Here is a 15,722-nt window from a genome sequence, read left to right as displayed (position 1 = left end):
TTAAGGAGTTCCTCCTAGTCACTAAAGAAGGAGGGCTGGAGTTAATTGCACTCACAAAATCGGGGGCTCCTTCAGACCCCTGCCTGCCCAAGATTCTCCATGATATAGCGGAGACAGTAGCAGCCCGTCTTGCTATTTTGCTGAAAAGTATCATCATCATGGGACAGTTTCCTTCTGAATGGAAAAAGGCTTCCATTCTTCCTTTGCTAAAAACAAAAAACAAAAAAATCCATCAACACCAATGAGGAAAAAAATTACCATGCGATTTCTCGCCTGCCAATATTGGGGAAATTTTTGGGAAAGCATCTTTACACCGCCCCATTGGAATATTTAAACAAGAATGCAATCCTTGATGAGGCCCAGCATGGTGTTTTAGAATAAACCATAGTACCGAATTTTCCCTGATAGCGACATCCGAGGAGGTAAGATCGATTATAGACAAAGGTGAGAATGCTGCGATGGTCCTTTTGGATCTGTCTGCAGCCTTCAACACTGTAAGTCACTGTGTCCTCATTGATCGCCTAGCCAAGTTTGGGGTTGGCGGAATAGCTTTGTAATTACACGAACTGATTTGTACCTTTGGCTTCTCCATTATTTGTTTCGCCAACGACATTCAAATTATAGTGTCCATTTCCAGCAACCCTGAAGAGGTCTCTTACCGCTTCAGTAGTTGTATGTGCAAAGTCATCTGTAAAGACACCTCTTTTTGGAATCCGCCCTCGTGCCCCCAGTCCCTGGGCCTCCTTCCAACCCTGGTCCTGAAAATGTTAAGGAACCTGTGGATGATTTGTGACGCTAACCTGACGTTTAGGGATCAAATCAATGAACGTATTTCCTCCGGTTTCTTTTTTATTAAAAATCCTTCCATTCATCCCCTTTGACCTGCAGAAGTCAATAGACCTTGCAATGGTATTGTCCAGGCTGGATTACTACAATGGGCATTCACCAACACTCTTTATGTAAACTCTAACTACTGTAGAATGCAGCTGTTAATGTATTCAAGAGAACACCTACATTTCAATCAGTCTTGCAGGCCCTAGTGGAGCTTAATTGGCTCCCTGTTAAGAAACGAGTGACCTTTAAAGCACTCTGTCTGGTGCATAAATCTCTTCATAGGCTAGGACCAGCGTACTTGATGAAGTAATTTGCATGGTATACACCAAGTAGAGCTCTACGTTCAGCAGCTTTCAAAACAGTCCTAGTTCCCCAATGGAACAAGGCTTCTTGGGGTGGCAGGAGCTTTGTATATTCCACTTGCAGACTTTGGAACCAACCTCTGGGGCATCTGAAAAATCAGCAGTATTAGACCAGTTTTAGTAAAAAAATGAAAACTTGGCTTTTTCCTCTTTCTTAGTAATCTGCTGCTGCTAACCATGTAGTCGCTAGCTGCAAGTCACCTTTGGGCATTCATGTGCTTAATAAATATTACCAGTATCAATACCAAATGCGGCAGACAGGTCCAGGAAAATGAGGGCTGCTGTGCCTCCTTTGTCAAGGACCATACATACAGATGTCATCTTTAGTGGTGAGGAGTGCTGTTTCTGTACTATGGTTGGGCCTGAATCAGGACTCCATGGTGTTGAGGAGTTGGTTTGTGCTTAATTGGTTGGCAAGGTGTCAGTTATTTAATCTAAGACCTTTGCTGGGTATCGAATGAGGGTGACGGACTTGTAGATGTATAGCGTGGTAGAGTCAGCAGATGGTTTCTTGAGCAGTGGCATGACAGTAGCATGTTTCCAGATGCTTTCAAATCTGGAGTCAATAGATACTTTAAGGATGAGTGTTAGTGCTTTGCTGATTGGTAATAGTGCTTTGGTGAAGGTTTGGGGGGGTGGCAAGGGCAGATGGTAGCAGCGATTTCAACCATGGTGTCCTTCAGACCACGAGATCAAGGTTTGTTTGTCAGCCTCAATAGGAAGTTAATTTGTGATCGTGACAGGGTCCGATTGAGGGCCAAAGTCACTGTATATCGAGGTGATTTTGTCACAGAAGAATTCTGAGAGGTTGTTGCTGGTAACAGGGGGTGATGTTGCTAGAGGCAGTAGTAGGCATGGTGAAATCTTTGACGATGGCAAAGATTTCCTTGCTGCTGTTAGTGTTGGCATCAGTCTGAATTTGCAAGAGCTGTGCTCCTGGTGTTCTGTATCTGTTGGTTGTAGCATTTTAGGACTGATTTAAATATTTGTTTAGCTGTGGTGTCTCAACTTATTCTCCGTTTGTGCTGCAGTTGCTTGTAATGTGGCATTTAGTCAGCCTGAATTCCTCTGTGTACCAGCTGGACAGTGGTTAGACTCCTGTTAGTGATTTGCACTTGAAGGGAGCGAGAGTGTCGGGGCATGTGGAGATCCAGCTTTTGAGGTTTTGATGGTTTTCAACAAGTTGCTAGTAGGTTTGGGCCAGAACTCTGAGAGGGCAGAAACCCACTCCTTTTCTGAGATGCTTTTCAAGCTGCAGTGGGTGGTTCCTGTGGTGGTAGGTCTGTGATGGGGCGGGACGGGTATGCTGAAACTTATAAGGGCGTGGTCTGTCCAGGTCATAGATGCTGGCTTGTCAATTGTGATGTTGCTGATTGAGCAGATGATCCGATCCAGTAGATGTCCAGTGGTGTGGGTGGGTTCGGTAACGCGCTAGATGAGGCCATAGTTTCCAAGGTTTTCTAGAAGGGCAGTAGAGTTTGGGTCATTGTTGCCTCCTGGGTGAAGTTTAAGGCCTAAGAGGAGGATGAAGGTGCAGGCGTTGATGGTGAGAGGTGCAGTGAAGTCTGTGATGTCACTGGTGAAATTGGTGCACAGTCCTGGAGGTATGTATTCAAGGGGTCCAAACAGGGAAAGGTTGGCTGTGATGTGCATTTTGAATGTGAGTTGTTTTATGTAGTTGGTGGGGGTGTCCGTGTGGGTGGTGCAGCTGATGGTATCTTTGGATATAACAGCAGCCCCACCTCAAGGCTTGTGCTGACGGTTTTTCTTGGCGATCTTGTAGCCGACGGGGATGGCTGAAGCGATGTTCAGTGCTGAGGTATAGTTAAACAATGCTTCCATTAGCATAGGTCCGAAGGGTGGTCGTGTAGGAGGTCCTATATCTCTGTGGATTGTTCGGTGAGTAAGCGGGTGTTAAGTAGCATATATGCAAGTGTCGCGTCTTGTGTGGGTGGTGTTTAGTTTGTTTAGGTTTTATTATATATCTGAAATATGTCCAATATAATGTCTGCCGCAAAGCTTAGCCGACTCTATTAGCAAGTTTTACCCTGAAGCAAACTCAGCATGTCACAGATACAGTACCCAGAGAGCTGGGTTTTATCACATTTTATCTGACTGCCTGGGGTTAACAGTGTAATGGTAGTGAATAACACGTTTGTTGGTGGAGTTGAGTTGGTGTAGGTGAGTAGCGTATGCTAATGCACCCAGCAATTTGTCTTTTGGGACTACTTTCTCATCCCAACACCAAAAAGGGTAGTAGAAGGTTTAAAGATCTAGCATTAGCACATGGCCAAGTTACGAATTACAATGACTTGGAAGTCTGTGGTAGAACGTAACTTCCTAAAATGGAAAACAGATATACTAAAATGGACTGTAACAGAGAGTGTGATGTTGCATGTGAAAGCCAAGAAAGAAAAGGGGAAACCAGAAGTGTCTGAAGCTTGGGATGAGTTAATACAGGCTGCAGGCTGTGACACAACCACGGAATGGATCAATCGGGGCTTTTTAAGTGGGGAACTAGTGTGGAAAGCTGCACTGGATGGAGACACTGGGAGCACTGAATAGCAGGAGCAAGGGTACAGGCTGAAGGGCTGCTGCCTCCCACCCACACAGAATGATGCCTCCCAATAGTGCTAGTAATGGTCCTGATACCCTCCACAAGCAGACACTTGATAGCTGTTAAATGTAGCTACCTGCTCAGATGAACCTACAACAGCATATTAAGATTAATGTCCTCAAAACCTTCTTGCCTTTATGTAAGTCCATGTATGGTTACTAGGAGAAAAAGGCTAGCAGCTCATTTATAAGGAAGTCCCTGATGTTAGATTATAATTGTTTTCTTGGCGAATAGATAGGGAAATGGTTGGTATGAGGATTAAGATTAGTCTCTTATGTCTGAGCAATGATGACAGCTATCATTAGTGCATTGAGCAACACAACAAGCTGCCTTGTCATAACAATTTTTTTCATGTTACAATTAATAAAAATCTTTGGGTGCATGCTCTTTTGCCTGTCCCATTACCAGTTTCCCTTCACCATCAACAGCTGGTGGAAGCACTGAGTAGATCTTTGTATTAACTGAAAACAGTTTGGAACTGACAGCAGCATTTTTAGCGATGAAATCCTATTTCCAGTGGTCAAATCCAAGGTGGTGATGAACCACCTACTCTGCTGGTTACCATTTGATCTATGGCAATTGTCCTAACAGTATGACATGTTACTGCTAGCCTCCCACATTGCTGTGCCCTGCAACAACAGTGTGGACAGCTAGAAACTCTTAAGTGTTGGCTTTCATATAATCCTCTCCTTCAACCTCTCTGATTAAAGGGATCCTAAAAATAATAAAGAAAGCATAAAGTGCACTCGCTTGACCTCAACAGTTTGAGTTCTCTGACCTACTCCACCTAACTCAGAGGGTTTATGCCCACCTCCTCAAATGAAAAGATCACCTGTCCAGATATCCGCTTTAACACTTGGTTCCCAGGAACTAATCTTTGTCTGTGTCGATCTCTCCTTGCATGATGTGGATACCTTGGCACCTGACCAGAAGTCCTATACTGGGATTTGGTACATGAGCAAATTTCTAAGATTGTGTTTATGGACACTAGCGAAGAACATCAACCCACTTATTTGCTCATTGAAATAGGATATGTTCGTACATGAGACTGGGTGCACCCACAAGACCTACCTTATGACCACTGGATATTACTGAATCAGGACTAGGGAGTCCTTCTTTTTTGCCAGAGAGGATGTCAGAATGCACTTGATTGGGATAATGCCACTGCCAATTGGGACAGGAACCTAGTTTTGAGCTGTTGACCTCATGTGACTTAAACATTTTGTGGAAGACTTCATACTTGGTGACTATATCATTGGGCTGGCATATTTTAGCTGCAAACCATTTTCACCTCAGAAACATCCATGGATTTACAGAAAAGCAAAGAGGTTTTGAAGCTAATGCGACCTTTGTCCTCAAAGTACGGTTGTGGGTTCATCTGAACGAGGAGCTACTTTTCCCAGCCTTTATTCCTCCTCAGTTGCTAATGATACGTTACTAAATTTGAATGCCAGGTACTCCTACCTTTTTTTTTAATTTAAAGAGGCTGTACCTTCTAGTGACTAAATTTGACTTTTGGAGACAGTGAAGCTGCCTGAATGCTGCTGAGATGGATAATTTCATGCATCATCATTGTTTTTTTATAATTGTTTTTATTGAGTTTTTAACAAAAACAATCATTGCCATAGTTCCAACACATCATTGTCCTAGAGAAGCGTAGCACATACATACAACACATACTGTCCAATGTGTCACATCCTCAACAACAGGGAGTTGACTTAAAGCGTCCGACTGCACGCTAGTGGAGTCTGTGTCTGCACAGGCTAGCAGAGAGGAATGCAGAGGGGCCCAAATGTCTTTCAGCCTGGACTTGGAAATCAATAATTAAGCATAGAGTTTGCTTGTGCTGTCACCGCCAATAGGCATCAAAGTGATCATGGCAGAGGTGTCACAGAGGACTCCGTGCAGTCTTGTCGATACCCTGTGAGAGCACAGTGACCAGCGAGGTCGATTGGAGCAAAAAATATTTTGGTCCTCATCCGGAGTGGGAGGCTGCTGGTGAGACTCGGGATGTAGTGCGATCTGGTGATTTACGCTTAGGCTTTCAATTAGCTGAGTATGACGGGCAGAAATCCCGGACTTCAGCTTTATTGTCGAACTTACAAAATTTCCCATCAACTTCAGCTCTCAGCCTGGCTGGATATAGCATGGCGTATTTTACACCAAACTTCCAAAGGGAGTTTTTAACATCAGAGTATTTCCAGCAGGCCTCAAGGGCAGCACTCATAGTCAGGGTATAGAGAGACCGCTGATCCCTGGTACTGTAGTCGACCTTTTTCACGGCAAGGCGGGCGCAGGCTCTCTGTCTTTATAGTTTAACAGATGAGCAATGAGCGGACGTGGCGAGGCATCCACAGGTGGTCGGTGGTCCAGGGAACAGTGGGCCCCTTTGACCGAAAACATGGGGGAGAAACTTTCTTGACCAAACAGATCCTCCAACTCAGTTCAAGAAATGCATCTGCTGTTCCATGTTGGTTGTTTCGGCGATCCCAATTATACAAATGTGATTTATGTGCAACTGTGCTTCCAGGTCTTCATTCTTAATTGTGACCGTTTTTAATATGCGCTCCACCTTGTCCAAATGTTTCACCATTCAGCCTGTCTCGTCTTCAATCAAAGATATGCATCCCTCTGCCTCATCAATCCTGGTTTTCTGATGGTTTAAGTGTTCCCCCATATGGTCAATGTGGCTGGTAAAGTTGTCAAAGCATGCGTCGATGGATCGGAAGCCAACTCTGAGTTGCACTAATATTGTGCCATTACGGGCGTCAATGGGATCATCCATGTTAGACTGAGTGTCTGGACAGCTTTCAAACAGCAGCTTGCGCTGTTTAGGGTCTCCATCGCCTATCTTGGCAGTGTAAGTGTACGTGGGGTGCACTAGACACACCAGACGCTGGTCCAAACACAATTTTATGGTATGCCTGTGATGTCCTGTGGAGTTATGCAGGAACGAACAAGCAGATGTGGGCAGCAGGACACGCAGTGGTAAGTCAGCATTGGGGCCCCAGATAATGTTAACTGTAGGAGCGCCAGCAGTGGCATTACTTTGTAGATTTCTCTAGGGGCAGGTCCGTAGCCGCCCCTCCCCCCCCCCCATCCTCTGCAAGCACAGGCACCACATTTACAGGGGTATTATATGGGCCAAGGTGGGGATGGTATATGTGGATAATGAGATTACTCTCCTCTCTGGCAAACTATTCAGTGGGTCCCAGCAGTCCTCTCCTTGGTGGGTGAAAGGCAGGGATTGTGCGGCAGGGCGGCAAGCAGGTGTTTTTAATTGGCTGGTGCAGCAGTATCCCTTCCTTTTTTGGTCCTTGATGTTGGCCCAGCATGCCCCAAACAATGTGGAGGTTCCAATTGGAGGGGGCTACCAAGCTTGCCACTCCCAGGGGTAGTCAGCAAACCATGAGAGTCAAGTGGTAGAAGCCATAAGCGACTTGGGCCCTCATTGCTTGCCGGCAGTAACTCACAGGCCATAAACTCCCCATGTGGCTGCAGTTCTGTCTGTAATGTCTCACTTGCTGGGTGGTGTCATCTTGCAGGCAAGGATTCACCCTCATCTTGGATACGGTGCTGTTGCTACCCTCATCACAGAGGCACTGGGGTGGTATTCAGCAGGCAGGCCTGCGGCACCGACGAGCCTGTGTGGTCTCAGCCTCAGGCACTCTCGCGGCTCCTGTCGCCACAGAGCTTCTGAGGCGGTGCTGGCCCGCTGGCTCTGCTGCTAAATACAGAGAACACAGCCTCTGCGGCAGCAATGTTTGCATCTGAAGTCGCCGGATAATCAGGCAAACATCCCCAGTATCAGTGGAGCACAATGACTGCGTGACTCCTGCGGCTCATGGTGAAAAATGGCCGCGATAGTCAGTGCTTCACTAGCAGTTGCCCATTACAGTTGCCGCCATAGCCACGCCCCATTCACCATCATTGTTAAGCTTTGCATGAAGCCTAGCCTCATTCCTGTGTCTGGGTGCACTCCCCAGATCTAAAATGGTACTTGTTGCATTCTCCAGGCACCTACCTGCTAGAGATCTGTATTGGGTGGCTACATGACTACAAATCAAAATTCTGCCAACACTATGTTCTTGAGGCTTCCTCCCGTAGGAATACAAGATTTGTCCAGTGATGTCCACTTCAGTCTGTTTGATCAGAACTAAGCTGCCAAGTGCTGCCTTCTAAGCCCCCTTTCTAATTCTCAGAATGGTGTGCAAACGGGTCATGGGATGCAGATTGTAAAACTCCACAAAGTAGTGCATGATACAGTTGCTTTCTCAAGGACTGTGTCCCCATAGAGCCGTTCACTTTATCAGTACCCACCCGCTGACCCCTTAACCATTGTTACAACTGAATTGCTCCTTTTTTTCCAAGAAGGGAAATTTAAGATTCCTCATTTACAGATGAATAGGATCGGATGTGGATTATGCATGAATCCTCACACCTCTGAAATAATAGTAACTGGCAAGGTACTCACAAGTTGAAAATGGGAGTGAACCGGTGGACTAAGAGTAAAACAGTCACATAAAAGGTAACTTTATTGTTAACCTACATAGATATTGTTGATAGTTCATCAAAAGGATTTTTACTTCTGGTACTTCATCTCCATTTAAATTGAAATGATGTTGTAGTGGACAGCTTTTAAAAAGGAAACGAGAACATAGCTTCGGAGAAAGGGCCTCGGAATTTGTTGAATAGTTCCAAACAAAACTAAATTAAGGTGGGAATTGACTTCTCAACATTTTACAGACTCTTCTGGAATCTGTCTACCTGTGAATGTTGTTAGTGGTGTTGTTTAATCGAACTAGTATAATACAACATCTCCCATTATTATGACCTCTCAGCTGACCATCATCTGCCCGCAGAATACATTCTGGCTAGGGAGGGATCATTTTAGGTAAGTAGGTAAGTATTCCCCGGATTTATTCATGCCCTCCAGCTACCACCACTACAGGTTTTGGTGTTAGCTCTTCAACAAACCTAGATAGGATATACAGCGGATAATGGAAGTACTTATTGTGCTCTCTATGTTGGTAAAAGAAACCTTATAGCCTAGTTTTAACGGAGTTTCCATTCGCTAACCAGTGCACCCCGAGGTGCATCTGCTCCCACAGGACCCAAAGTAGTAGCATTGATTATGCTCGTTCAGTACGTATTTAAATTAGAAAGCAAATGCAGTGAAATGCAAATTTCCTAAAAGTGTTTGTGTCTTTAATGTTACTATCATTTAATCCCGCAGCTCGGAACTAGTATGTTTTGGTTAATTTATCTATATTTGGCAGATGTTTAGTGACGTTTAAATGATTTCTTCTAAAGTGCATTAACTTAAATCTCTCATATTAAATTCAGTACTTTGGAAGTGAATTTGAAATATAACTTTCTAATGCTATCATTATTAAGTTCATCCTACGTTCCATTTTCTTAGTTATGTCCCTTGGTGAATTCTGATTGGCAAAGCATTAGTTTCTTTCTATTGTCTTTTTTTCAAATGTGGATTGCTCTGCTCCTAATGACAGACCTCCAGGTGCCATTTGTGTTTAATGTGTATGCCAAAAAGTCGTGCAACCAATCCATAATTTGCCAGATAACTCACATTATTTTTACATGCATCGTTATTCCAATTGCTTGGATTGCTATTGACTTAATACACTCGGTGAGAAGAGTAAGGTAATAGGACAGACTGCAATAATTACTATAATTGTCATCAAACAGTGCCAGCTTATCCAAAAATGTGTTAGGCACATGTTGTATCTTCGATCACATGGGATTCAGTTTCATGCCTCCATTCTCCCATTAGATGAAGCGTGATCTTCTTGAGTCAGGTGTAATACCGTTGGGCCTTGACAGCGCAGACAACCTGCTAAATGAATAAATAAAACTGTAGACACAAGTGCGTTATGAAATATACAAAACTGGATACAGAGACGCCTGATATCAGAACAAGATTTAATGCCCATTATGGGCTACATGAGTTTTACAATGAAGATCGACGAAAGACAGAGCAGATGATGAAGGCCGTATGATATGACTAATGAATGACATCCTCCTGCTAGCAAGATGCTTTGTTGAAAACATAATATTTTTATGTAGAATGTTGGAACAGATCGTGCACTGTTCTATAAAACTTTAAATTGTCTTTTCCTTTTTACAGTATTTGAATCGTGGCTGCACCCGGTACTTTGCCAATAAAGAAACTGACAAGCAGATTTTACAGAATCGCAAGAGTCCTGAGGTACAGCATTAATTTCCATGAAATTGTGCAGTGTTCATGTATGCTTAAACAAATTTGTTAAAGAGTGAGTCTATTCCTTACAAAGGTTGATGAGTGTAAATCATAGCAAAACAAAAGGATGATGGACGGAGTGCTGAACAATGCAAACACTCACCCCCAGTCACAGATCTGGGTTTAATCCATCGTTCTTCTGCTCACCAGGCCACCCCAGTTTGGACCCAGACATATGCAAATCAGTCTTGACCCAGTTCCTCATGGGAACAGTCCAGCCCGAACTGCCAGGCGAGGTCCTCCCTAGGCTGGAAACAAGCATCCTGGGACCGGTTTCAGGGTTTCATTTGCCGGACTGATTTGCATATGGCTGGGTCCAAACTGGGGTGGCATGGTGAGCAAAAGAACGATGGATTAAACCCAGACCTGTGACTGGGGGTGAGTGTTTGCATTGTCAGCACTCCGTCCATCATCCTTTTGTGTTGCTAAAGTTGGCCTAAGTGGGAGGGTATGCCCAGACGTGGGTCCCTTGCTCACTGTGCCACTGGAATCAAGCTAGCCTGGCTGAAGAAGGGTGATACCCTGAAACTGGTCCCAGGATGCTTGTTTCCGGTCCAGGGAGGACCTGGCCTGGCAGTTCGGGCTGGACTGTTCCCATGAGGAACAGGTTCAAGACTGATCTGTATATGGCTGGGTCCAAACTGGGGTGGCATGGTGAGCAAAAAAATGATGGATTAAACCCAGATCTGTGACTGGGGGTGAGTGCTTGCATTGTCAGCACTCCGTCCATCATCCTTTTGTGTTGCTAGAGTGTAAATCATATACATATGAAGGAGTTTATAAGAACCCACCTAATGAAACCTTTCACTTTTATAAAAGACATAGTCAAGAAAGATTGCAGTTTTTTTCTTTACCATAAAAAATAAACGTTTTCATGCCAATATTGCATACTAACAATTGGAGAAACAGGCCAATCCGAATATGTGAATAATGCATCATTGAGAATATAATTTGTTTAAATATGCGTGCAGTAAAAAAACAGCATAATTGCCTGAAAACCTTGCTGAATAGGCAGAGCAAAAACATCAAGAACATCTTGCTTTCTTAACCCTATTGCCAAAGCACCACTTTCTGTGGAAAAAAGAAAATACAATTTAATTGTTGAAAAAACATTCTAAAATGATAATACTGTTTTGACCATATTTCAAATAGGTGACCTATTAATGCTTAGCAAGATTGGAGAATTTGTATTGTATGGATTGATACCATTTTAAGAATGGCCCATTGGGTTAAAATCCAAATCCTTTAAGATCATTAATATTAAGTAGTGAGCATACCTAAGAATCTCTGCGGTCCATTACTCATCTAGCTGAGCAAACTTTAAACTACACTAGTCTTGTGGCACAACCTAAAAGACCAGTGCTGATGAATAAATATGAGAAAGGGTGTCTTTGGGGTTTTGATTGAACCCGAAAACCTGCTCATGCTTTCATATGCGTAAATATACCTTAAAGACACATAATTTACAATATAGGGAAAATGCTTGTGGAAAAAGACAAATCTGTTTCTGTTCTTCTAAATACATTAAAAATATTCCATCTTAAAATAAAGATGCTCATCTTTGCCTTAGGCCATGTCTTGGTCTAATACGCAGAAGGGAATAAACACCAAAACATTGTAGGCTTTTCTGAAAGATTTTGAATATTAAGGTTACAGGTATCAGGTTGTTTGTCAAAACCATGCAAACTCAAATTAACAACTTACAGGAACATTTGTAAGAGACTTTTTGGAGTTAGGACTCCAAATATATGTCTGCACATGAAAACATGATTTGGCAAGCCACAATACCCCCTACTCCTCCGAAACTGCAGATGTAAAAAGGTCAGTAAACCTGACACCTTTACCAAAGAATAAATGTTAATGAAAATACACAGCTCTTGTAGTTGGACACATGTGGTCTTTGCACCCAATGAGAATAAGTCACAAATACATTTTGGAGAATAGAAAGTATTAACCCTGTAATACCCTTTTATATACAAGTGCATGCCTTCTTGAATTAGTCACAAAACATCTAAACAAAGAAATACAATGGTAGTATTTTCATGGAATATTTTTGCACACAGCTAGAACAAATAGGAAGGACTGTGCCCTCTTTGCGTTTTTACTTGTAGAGAGTTGCAGATTTCAGGGCCAATTCGCAAACGGGTAAAAACATTTTCCTGCATTTCTACTTCTCTGACTCGTAAATTATTTTGTGAAAGAGCACCACCAGAATGCTCATTTTAACCAGGTTGATGTAATTCTTTAAGGTTCTCAGTTCCCAGAGATTGCTGGTGTAGTGGGCGGTACAGTGAAGAAGATATATGAAAGGAACTTCTCTTTGTAATTGAAATGGAATATTGTATGTATCAACTGGGGTCTCAACCCGTTGATCAGTTACCCGCAGTTTGAAGGAGGTAGTAACTGATTCAAAAAAAGGTATGGTATCCCCTGGGACACATACCTCTTTCTGAATTGTGTTGGGTGATATAGGAAGCTTTTTAGTGTCCTGACTAGAAAATAAAAGCTTTTGAATAGTTGTAAAATGGAACATGCTGACTTACGATAGTTTGTATTGCGAAATATTCCGAAGATTTTAAAAACTTTATCACTATTCAAAAATCCGTTTTTATTATTTGTACATATGATAATCACTTTTAACTTGGTTAAGTGGGCTAGAATTACCTAGCACTGATGCATTCAGGTTACCTGTGTTTAAAAAATAAAAAAGCATAAGTGAATTATGTACAGATTTATTGGTACATGCACCCTTGGCTTTCCCTATTTTCTTCTTATTTGTCCATGATTAAAACGATTAACGCGGAAATTTGGAACATTTGTTTCCATGTTGCCGTATCAGAATACTTTGTGCGAAGCCAGGAACAATAAATACATATCGTAGGAAGTGTTAAAGTTATGTGCTGAACAGGAGCACAGAAACGCCACCTTGGCTTGGCCGTAAGGGACCTAATGCACTCACAAAGGCACCACTCCAGGCACAGATTGCACAAACAAGGCCTGGATATCAAGGATGCCGTCTTGACTGCAGCAGTTAATAAGTTGTATGTATAGACGAAGCAGGAAACACTTCAAGTAAGAGATAAAGTTGTGTGAGCTGCAGCGTTCGGTGGACAGACTAAGAAGGAAAAAAGTGATCCATCCAGAACCAAAAATGTATATCTGAACTCCACGGACCTCAGATAGAACAGGGCGCAAGTTAAGAATGGATGCAAATGACTTTACTGTTTTTTTAATTGTTTTATTTGCACCTATTGCAAATTCACTGTTAAATGGGATTGCTCATCAGATTATTGCATTTTCACTACCTGCGGTCTGGATCAAATTGACAAATAATTGGCAGTGATATTGTTTATGCTGGATAGTCGTAATTTGTAACGAAAGAAACGCAGTAAGGTCCAGCATGCTTTTGCGTAGGGATTTTACTGCGTTTTTAAAGTGTTATGCTAAAAGAGGTCGTTCTGATTGGTGCATTATTCCTGTGCTGTGATTGGCTTGTATTGCAATTTTGCTTTGTTGCTCTTCAGTATTAAAACAGTTCATAATCCGAGTAGGCTGTCGCCATAAAATTGTAAAGTTTGTAATTGGCAGCTGAGGAGGCCAGTAGATTCTGAAAAGCAAAAATGTGCTCCAAGGGGCCCTTATACGTACATTAGTGACTTATCCCTTCCTTTCAGTAGAAGTTAGCAAGACCTTGTTTACCCTTAGTAATATTTTTGGCAGTCGAATTCCGCATGCAGTGATAATTTTCTAGGAAATGCAGGCTGTTTTATAATCAATGTTTTTCTTGATTAGACTTTGCAGTCCTCCTGGGGAGTGAGAGCAGTGATCAACTGCATTTAAATCAAAGCATTGCTCTTGTGGTTTCATGTTTTTCCATTATTTTGATGTTTGTCTTTTTCTATCCATGTGTTTTATGCTTCATGGCTTCTTACTTCGATTTAATACAAGTCTTGCATGCACAAGTGGGCTGGTTGTTATTGTTCATTAATGCCCTTTAGCAGAATGTGGTTCTGAGAACAGTAGCAAAATGTTATTCAAATATACAGTGGGGTATGAAAATCGGGTGATAATAGCAAGCATTTTAAATAACGTTATAAATTACTTTCTTTCTCTCCCGTATAATATCAGGAAGATGAGGTGATCATTTATTTGTAAAGTAGACCACTTTGAGTAGAACTAGAGTGCTGCCTAGATTTGCTGTGCGGGTGCTTTTTCTTCATTTCAGTTGCATGTAGTATGCTTAGCACTTAGCATTTTTATAATGGGCGCTGTAACTGGGGTGTTTCGGGCTAAGTTTTAGTGTGTTTGGGACTGCAAATGAGTCCCAAAAGAAGGATTCGTTGGTGTGCATGTTTTGACTTTCTATGCATGCCATTTACCCCGCCAAGCTTTTATAATATTTTTGCCTTTTGTTTCATTGCATGCTGTTTCTTCGACTGTCAGAATTTCTACTGATTTATATTTTGTGCCTGCAGTTTTGTACATGTTAAATACTTTGATACACAGTGTCCTTAAGAAGCAAGATGGAAATGTATTTCGAAGGGACTTTTGACCCATGCTCATCATATTTACCAGTCTAAGAATCTGAAAAATCAAGGAGAACAGGTTGCTTGATAAAAAAAAAAGCACCCACACAAGAGGAATGGTTTCACAAGCATTTTTTGAATGGTCTTTTATGCCCAATATCACATTTCTCATGCTGAACACTCGTCAACCATATTGAATTGAGCTGTAGTTTGCCTCATTTACTGTAAAGCGCTCACCGACGTTTCTGCAGTTACAAAGATGAAAGCTTGGCCCTTATGATAATTATGCTGGCCAGCCTTTCTGAGCAAGAGTAAGAATTTTTCAGCTTCAGCGGTCCACCGTTTAACCCGCAAATATTCAGTCAGCGCTTGCTTCAGCTGCTCAGATTGCGGTCTTTAAAGTGGCTTTGTGAAACTGAAGTGTCATAATGAACAGCTTAGAACAACTTCAAGGTCAAAGTCGAAGTCTCACTGGCTAGTAATCCTAAGCTTTAAGGGCCGCTTCAACACACTTTTGCTGTGGTGGAGTTTTGTCAATCTCTTCATAAACATCATTCAATTTTAAATACTGTTTATGGATTGTTTTAGTTTTAATTATCAATAAAAGTAATCGTTCATTCATTTTCTGTAGCCCTAACAATTGTAGTGTGCCATTCTGTTGCCTTTCACGACAAGCCTAATAAATTATTGGCCACCCACAGAGAACACGTATGAACAAAGCCCCGAACAGCAAGGGGTTAAGTGCTTTTAAAAGCCTCAGCACCTCAGACATGGTTAATAAACACGGTGTTGTGTTCATCTTTCCCGAACTACCTCAGTCGGTTGAGTTAATGTGTTGGCTGAAGAAAACCATGCTCCAAATCTCTTCTTACCTGTTTGTTAGAAAAATAACTACCTTTCTGAAGCTAGTCTGTGTGTAGACGGTGTATTTGCAGATGAGTGTAATGGGGTGAGGCAAAGAGGCCTCGTTTGGAAGTGAGCTCTGTCACTTTTGTGGTCCTCATTACGAGTGTGTGGTAACTCCTTTTACTGGCATCATAATAATTACAAGTTTTGGGGTAAAACCCATTGTCCAGTGTTTCCACTTGGTAACTTCTCTGGGT

General features: G+C 42.3%; 1 protein-coding gene across 7 annotated transcripts in view; it reads left to right on the top strand.

Moving 5' to 3' along the window:
• Positions 1–15,722, top strand: part of MYO6 (myosin VI) — an 892,076-nt gene that overhangs the window by 335,513 nt on the left and 540,841 nt on the right. For all 7 annotated transcript variants that reach the window (XM_069235652.1, XM_069235651.1, XM_069235650.1 and 4 more), the window contains exon 10: positions 9,962–10,042. In XM_069235652.1, the coding sequence (XP_069091753.1) occupies positions 9,962–10,042 (81 nt within the window). The remainder of the gene's footprint in view (positions 1–9,961; positions 10,043–15,722) is intronic.

The sequence above is a fragment of the Pleurodeles waltl genome, chromosome 5 (assembly GCF_031143425.1).
Source record: "Pleurodeles waltl isolate 20211129_DDA chromosome 5, aPleWal1.hap1.20221129, whole genome shotgun sequence".
In the NCBI taxonomy this organism is placed as follows: domain Eukaryota; kingdom Metazoa; phylum Chordata; class Amphibia; order Caudata; family Salamandridae; genus Pleurodeles; species Pleurodeles waltl.
This window is presented reverse-complemented; position numbering and strand designations above follow the sequence as displayed.